We start from the raw sequence: 7,221 nt of genomic DNA on the forward strand, positions 1-7,221 counted from the left end.
GTGAATTCTTGTAATTGAATAATGAATAATTTCAGATTAAACAACCGTGTAATCTGATAGTAGAGTGCGAAATTTTTAATTCAAATGATTTGGTTTTAATTCTAATTAAACTTAAGATTGTTAACAAACCACCATAGAATAAAGTTTTAAAAAATCATTAGACCTTTTAAATCACTATAGTAGTTGATAAGAAGGATGAGAGGCATGCATATCTTAATTGTAGAATATTTGTGTGGACAGAATATGAGAATCATGGAAGAAATTGATGTGAGCCAAAGAGATTCAAAGAATAAGAGTTATGGAGATATTCTTTGGCAACCACACACAACCAAAAAAAAAAAAAAAAGCATTAGCTATAGCTAGTTGGCCACTAACAAATATGCTGCAATATGAAACCATCTTTTCAAAAGCTAGAATTTGTCACAGAAAGTACTTAAATTTATCAATTTGGAACCGTGCTTATGGAATATTATGATTACTACTATATATTTCATTTAATTTTACTAAATAATATAAAGAATAATAAATAATTTTATTTTAAGTATTTTTTATATTTACATAATATTTTAATATTAAAATTGTTATCACAATATAATTATTTTTGAATATTAATAATTTTAATAATAAATAATTTCAATATACTTTAATAATAAATAATTTTTAATATTTTAAATAGTTATATTAATATTATTTGAAAAAAACCAGATTTTTTAAAAAATAATCAAACGAACTGAAAATATTTTTCATTAACTCATCCAAATAACAAAAAATCTTTTTCAATTAAAAAAATATAAACATTTTTCAAAAATAATTTTTTTGAAAATAATTTTTCGCGAAATAAATGAAACCTTAGTGTACAATTGGGGGCCAAAGCCTCACTATCGCTTCAGTTGGAGGTTGGAGGGGGAAGGATCCAGTGCATTACAAGATTTTATGAACATTTGATTATCTTAATGTAAAATTGAAAAAATAAGAGGATTTTTAATTATGTTAATCTTCTTTCATATTTAACCTCACTGTCATTATTATATTTGTATTTATACATGTATCCTATCAATAATTCTAATTTTACCGTCATCGTTGATTTTAATTTAACCATCCATCCAAACATACTTTTAACTAGTTGGAGAAAATTGATCAAAAAAATGAAACCTATCATGACAAAAATTACTAATTTTTCTCAAGTAATCAAAATCATAAAGTTGGAATCCTAAAATGATCAAAATAAAAAATTTTTGCAAACTTCGGATTTTATAATGAGCATTTAACCATTAATCACTAGCTTCTGTCGTTTTTCGAAGCAACAGATGCTCAATGCAGCTCCGTTATTCTATGCATGTTGGGATCTTTGATTAGAAAAATTGAAAAAAGAAAGGGGTGGGGGGTTTGAGGCTTTAGTTTTATCCTATAAAAGACAAAGGAGGACTGCCTTTGACCAAAATTTTCTTCCATTGGATGCAATGTAGTATGGGAAGAAATTCTTGTGAGGAAACAGCTCCTTTGAGATGATAAATCAATCAGGTGTGGATCAAAATGAGGCTTGATGAGAAAGAAGAATATAATTAATTAAGATGCTAAATCTTTGAAATCTGCATACATATTGAAGAATGAAGATGCTAATGTGATATATACTTGTCAATAGTTTGGCTGATGGGAGGCAGATCAATTCTTGGAATATATATACATCGCTGTTGGTACTATGTCAAGTACTGTCTACTAGCTGGTACATAGTTCAATTTGGAAGAAGATAAGAATTCTCTTGGAAGTAATTCTTGTACCACAAATCTAATGAAGATGTTATGCATATAAAATAGACTTTTTTTTTCCTTTTTTTTAATTCAAAAAATCAGATTCGAATCGAATTTTTTGAGTATGAAATATATATTTTTAAATATATATACTTGATAATTGAATCTGTTAGGGATTGAACATTGATTAATGGATATATATATATATATAATAAATATAATATAATATATGTTTTTTGGACTCTTGATCATTTCTCTCTTGTAAATAACTATATATCCATATATGATACCATATGATAAAGAACCCCTCCCCATTGTTCTATGGAATATAATGTTTGAAAGTGATTTAATTTGCTTGTCAGTAGCCACCTGAATCTATGCTTTTATTCATTCCAATAAATTGGAGAGAACATGAACAAAGTTGAAAACAATTGAACCCAAATTGTATCTGTCTGTCAGCTATTGGTGAACAAAAATTAATTTGTTTCATTGAATTAGAAAATTGAAGCATCAGATTCAAGACAAAAAGATGCAATTATGATTCTTTTAGAACATTTTTTTGCCAATATGTGACTCAATTAACACAGAAAAAAGGTTAACCACTAGCAAGCATACATTAGTGAAATCTGAATCAGACGTCAGAGATTCTGCCATATGTATAATCAGATGACAAATCAAATTCCCAACCAAAAAGTTTCCTTTTTATTTGAGACACAAACAAATTCTGATCACATAAAAGAAAAAGAGATTCTGGGATTCTCTCATATTTTCATTCAGAACAGGCTCCTTACAAAAGCATTAGCTTACAACATTACTTTTATAATAATCAGAGAAAAAAAGGGCCCCATATATGACATAATATCTATCTTGCATATTTTAAAAATGATAGAAACAAAATTTCCCAATTGAAAATTAAACTTGAATTATTTTTGGTCTTGGTTGGCTTTGAAGGGGGATTCTGGCATTGGCATGGTTATGGCAACTGCTGAAAGCTTGTTATTGGCTTCTGATTTTTGCAGTTCAACTTGATTTGCTTCAATATCTCCAATCACCAAGATGGTGTTGCCATGGTTTGCTAGGATATCTTTAATTGGTTCTGGGATCTCCTCCTTAATCTCTTTCTCTTTGTTTTCCTTGTGCTTTCCCCATAGCACTGAATAAAGCCCTATTACTATCAAAATGGCACCTATCACCCTGCAATTAAACAATCCAAAAGAGGACTTAAATTTGATTAAATCTTACAAATACTGATGCATGCCAATAATATTTGAGTTGTCATTGAATATGGAATGAAGTACAAAATTGTATCTAAAGATAAAGCAGCTGATACAAGTGAAAAACAGCTGTACAAGCATATATGTAAGAAAGCATGCATGCATGCAAAAAAAAGGGTGTGAAAGAGAAATTAAATATTACCCTCCAAGAAAAATCTTTTCTGCTAGGATGAAAGAGCCCATGATTGCAACTATGATCATCATCAAAGGGCTAAAAGCAGTGGCAAATACTGGACCTCTTTTCTTTATCACCAGTCCTTGAACATAGTATGATATGCTTGATGTCACAATTCCCTATAAACATTATAAATTAAAAAGTTAAAAAAATCGGAAAAGTTTTTTTTTTTTTAAATTTATTTGAGACTTCCAAGATAACTTTTTCATGTTTGTATAGAAAAGAGGCAGAGATGAAAAAAGATAAAGAAAGAGTTATTACAGCATAGGCTGCAGCAAGGAGGTTCATGTCCCAACCAATTTGCCAAACTGAGGCCTTGCGCTCCATCACAAATGTCACAACAATAGCTTGAAGAGTGCCCACAAAGCACATCAATGATGTTAGAGAAAGTTGATGATTCTTGTACGTCTTCAACGCTTTTGCCTGGTGAAAATGATAAAATTAAACAAACCATCAAAGTTAATCAATTAATTTGTTGGGATTTCTTTTTCTAAAATTTTTTTCCTGTTCAACTAATTACCTGTAAGACAAAGAGCGAAGCCCAAGCAAGCGTGGCAATGATGAGGAGGATGCAGCCTTTGATCCAATCTTTGTCAGTAGTTCCAGTAGTGTCAGTGACATATGATTGCCTAGGATGGATATTCTTACTCCAAAATAATTCAACAAGGGGTCCTTTATACAATGTCATCAACATTGCCCCTGCCACTGTCACTGTTGTTCCCACTATCTTTGCTTGGCATCTCACTTTCTTTACATCAATCTTCTCCATCCTATATATAAATATTCATTCCAAACCAACCAAAAATTCAATTTCAATCAGTCAATTCATTAGTTAGCTTTAATTAGCCAAATCTATTCTAAAAATTATATATATACCTGCACATAACAGCCATGACAAATGTCATCGCAGGCAGCATATTGCTCATAGCACATGAGAAAGTTGGAGATGTATATTTCAACCCAGCATAGTAGAAGTTCTGATCAATCACAGGCCTGTTTTTGGTATCAGGAAACAATAACTTTGCTTAAATTTAAGATCCTAAAGCAAAATTTTATGCATGAAAGAGAAAAGGGTTCCAGAAAAAACTAACCCAAGAAGAGCTAGGATAAATATTTGCATGAAAATTGGGAATGTTATCTTTGGTTGTCCTCTCCTGAAATGTTAAAAACATAGTAAAATTCAGCACATATTAACTGTTTTTCTTTTGTATATATATGGAATTTGAATGTCAATCTTCAAACCTTTCGAAAATCAAAGCAAAGGGAGCTATGACTGCAGTGGCAAAAGCATGGCGATAGACAACAAGGACGTAGTGGCTCATGCCTCTGTTAAGTGAAACTTTGGTGATAATATTCATACCGGCATACCCGAATTGCAATGAAATCATCGCAAAATAAGGTTTGGAGTTCTCAAGGAAGTTGCCACAACATCTCAACTTCTCCATTTTTTCTTAGTTATTGGGACAAAAAAAAAAACTCAGCAAAAAGGGAGAGTTGCAGTTTTGAAAAGGAAGAAAGAGAAGAAAATAGACAGAGGAAGAGGAAGAACACCTGAGGAAGTGTTTTGTGTTTCTCCCTAAAGGAAAAGCTAGGAGTTGGCTTATATTTATAATGGTTTGGAGGGCACTAACCATATGTGTTTGGCATGCGTGGGTGTGTCAATATGTTGCTTTACTAAAGGCAATTTCATTTGGAAAAGCTAGCTAGATAAGGGAAAATATTACAAAGTTGTATACTTCTATATGATAAAGGATTTTTTTACGAACCCGAAATTTGATTCAATTGATTTATATAATTATTTTTAAAAAATGATATTCAATAAATTTAAAATTTAAATCTAAACATTTATAATTCATTTTTTTAAGCTATAATTTCCTTGTTCAATCTCAAATACTTTTAACAAAAAAAAAAAAAAAAGAAAACCTTCTTTCAATTTCTTCATTTTCAACCCAAACCATATAGAAGGGAATTAAATCAACTACGCTTTTAGCCAAGTTTAGCAAGGTTTCCACCAAAAAATTTAGCAAGGCTATACTTTAGTAATAATTTTTTTGACAAATTCATTAGTAATAATTGGTTTCATATGATACTTACTTTTGTTCTTCTGCTAAAGAAGGATGACTTTGAAACAATTTAAAAAGACATATGATAAATATGAAAATTTTCCCTTACGATAAAAATGAAAAATTATAACAAATTATAATCATATATATATATTTATTAATGAATCTATATTTGACGTGTGATGATGATGATTTGATGCGGTGACATAAAACCGTATTGAGTTCATAAAAAATTATTCTTTCATGCATGATTATGATTATCCATATATTATGCTTCAAGCGCATGAGAAAAAAATAGAAATTTATTATTATTATTTTTTTGCATTTTAAGAATAATACTATAACAATTAAAAATTCTAAAAGCAAGAAAGAGAGAGGTGGAGAACACGTGGCAAATAGTGGTGGGGTATCTGAGTCATATTCGACATTCTTAGTGTTTGTGATGTAAGCTTAAAGTGGCATATCACTATTATAGCATACTTTTTTTCATAAAAATAATAAAAACTATAATAATAAAAAATTTAAATAAAAAGTGGAAGAATCATGATCTTGAAGTTAGGCGATACATATATTCACCCAACATGATATCTAAATGTTATGAAACAACATTATTTTAGCAGGTTTATAGAATGATAGCCACTGACGATTATCTTTAATTTTTTAACTTGTATAACTCGATAATGCATAATCTTCTTTACAAAATTTTCAATATTGATCAATATTTTGTGTATGTTTCATTTTTCTTTTAGTATTTAATTTTTTTTATGTGAAATATATCTTGATAACAAGTAAAATTCTTTGAACTTGACATTAGAATTAATCTTTTGTTTTTATAATATTATTAAAAATATTATTTTATATCCATTAATTTTTAAGTTTTTTTTTTATTTTATATTCAAGTTGAAATCTTTAATATGATATTAAACTCAAGTTCTGTTTCATGATTTTTATCTTATACTCTTTTTTTAAGTTTATCATATGATAAGTTTTTATCTTCATTTACACTTGATGAAAGTTTGTTAAAATGATATTATTTTACATTTGTTCTATGATATTATATTCAAATTGAACCCTTCATTTGTTGTTGATTAATTTTAAATTAGATCGATGTTTAGTGATCCAATATTTTTTAATATTTAATTGATTGTTCGTATTTTCAGAGCTTATGGATAGATATATTTGCGAAACTTTTGAAAGAATATTAATAAAAATAAACTTAGTATGTATTCCAATTCAATATTTTAACATTACATGTTAGAGTAATGATGAAGAAAATCTTTTTTTTTTAAAGAAAATGAAAATTGGAGAAGAAAGAGTTAGGTGGGAGGGAAAAAGACAAAGGAACAAAGGTAAAGAGTTTACATAGAAGACGGGACCTTTTGCAATTTGCAAATATATATTTAGTTGAAACTGACTCGGCAACAATGTTATTGCATGAGCCCTCCTCCCCACGCCTACATCATATCTTGTCTTGGATCGTACTTTGTTCACTCTTCCCACTCTCTCTTAGCTCTTAGTTCCCATGTCCAACACAACTAGTTTGCTATTATTGTATCAAAATATGGGGTCACTATTCAAGGTTGTGAAGGCTGGTACGGATCATGTCTATAACGAGTTATCTCAATTGTAATCGGCAAATCTAACCCGAACCTTGATGATTTCGCATTTACCATGATTTTAATTATTTTTAGGGATAATATTCAAATAAGGTCTCAAAATTTACTAAAAATGAAAATACATCATTGATATTTTATTGTATGAAACTATTTGGATGATCTTTTATTGCATGAACATTTATTTTATTTGTAACTAGAACCTTGAAATTATAAAATATTAATTTTTTAAAATCTTTTTATTGGATGATGTAATTTATAAAAAATATTTAAGTTTTTTGGATGAGTTGGATGGTACATATTTGAGGAAATACTATTTTAAAAATAAAAATTTATTTAATATATTAT

At 28.8% G+C, this 7,221-nt stretch overlaps 1 protein-coding gene across 1 annotated transcript; it reads right to left on the bottom strand.

Moving 5' to 3' along the window:
• Positions 1-2,481: 2,481 nt before the first annotated feature.
• On the bottom strand, positions 2,482-4,775 carry LOC111309927 (WAT1-related protein At5g07050). Its single transcript, XM_022908951.2, has 7 exons — positions 4,440-4,775; positions 4,289-4,351; positions 4,074-4,190; positions 3,718-3,967; positions 3,459-3,620; positions 3,165-3,316; positions 2,482-2,942 (listed from the first exon to the last, which is right to left on the bottom strand). Exons 1-7 carry the CDS (start codon positions 4,640-4,642, stop codon positions 2,672-2,674), a joined length of 1,218 nt encoding a protein of 405 aa, XP_022764686.1. The 5' UTR covers positions 4,643-4,775; the 3' UTR covers positions 2,482-2,671.
• Between the last annotated feature and the right edge of the window lie 2,446 nt (positions 4,776-7,221).

The sequence above is a fragment of the Durio zibethinus genome, chromosome 19 (genome assembly GCF_047325235.1).
Source record: "Durio zibethinus cultivar Kanyao isolate XHJ-2024 chromosome 19, ASM4732523v1, whole genome shotgun sequence".
NCBI lineage: Eukaryota > Viridiplantae > Streptophyta > Magnoliopsida > Malvales > Malvaceae > Durio > Durio zibethinus.

Bases quoted from the DNA above. Each gene is read 5' to 3' on its own strand.
- LOC111309927 (XM_022908951.2), bottom strand. From the start codon at position 4,642: ATGGAGAAGTTGAGATGTTGTGGCAACTTCCTTGAGAACTCCAAACCT. The intron at 3,968-4,073 runs GTATATATATAA...ATTTATATATAG, and splicing joins GTCATGGCTGTTATGTGCAG to GATGGAGAAGATTGATGTAA. The intron at 3,317-3,458 runs GTAATAACTCTT...TAATGTTTATAG, and splicing joins TCCTTGCTGCAGCCTATGCT to GGAATTGTGACATCAAGCAT.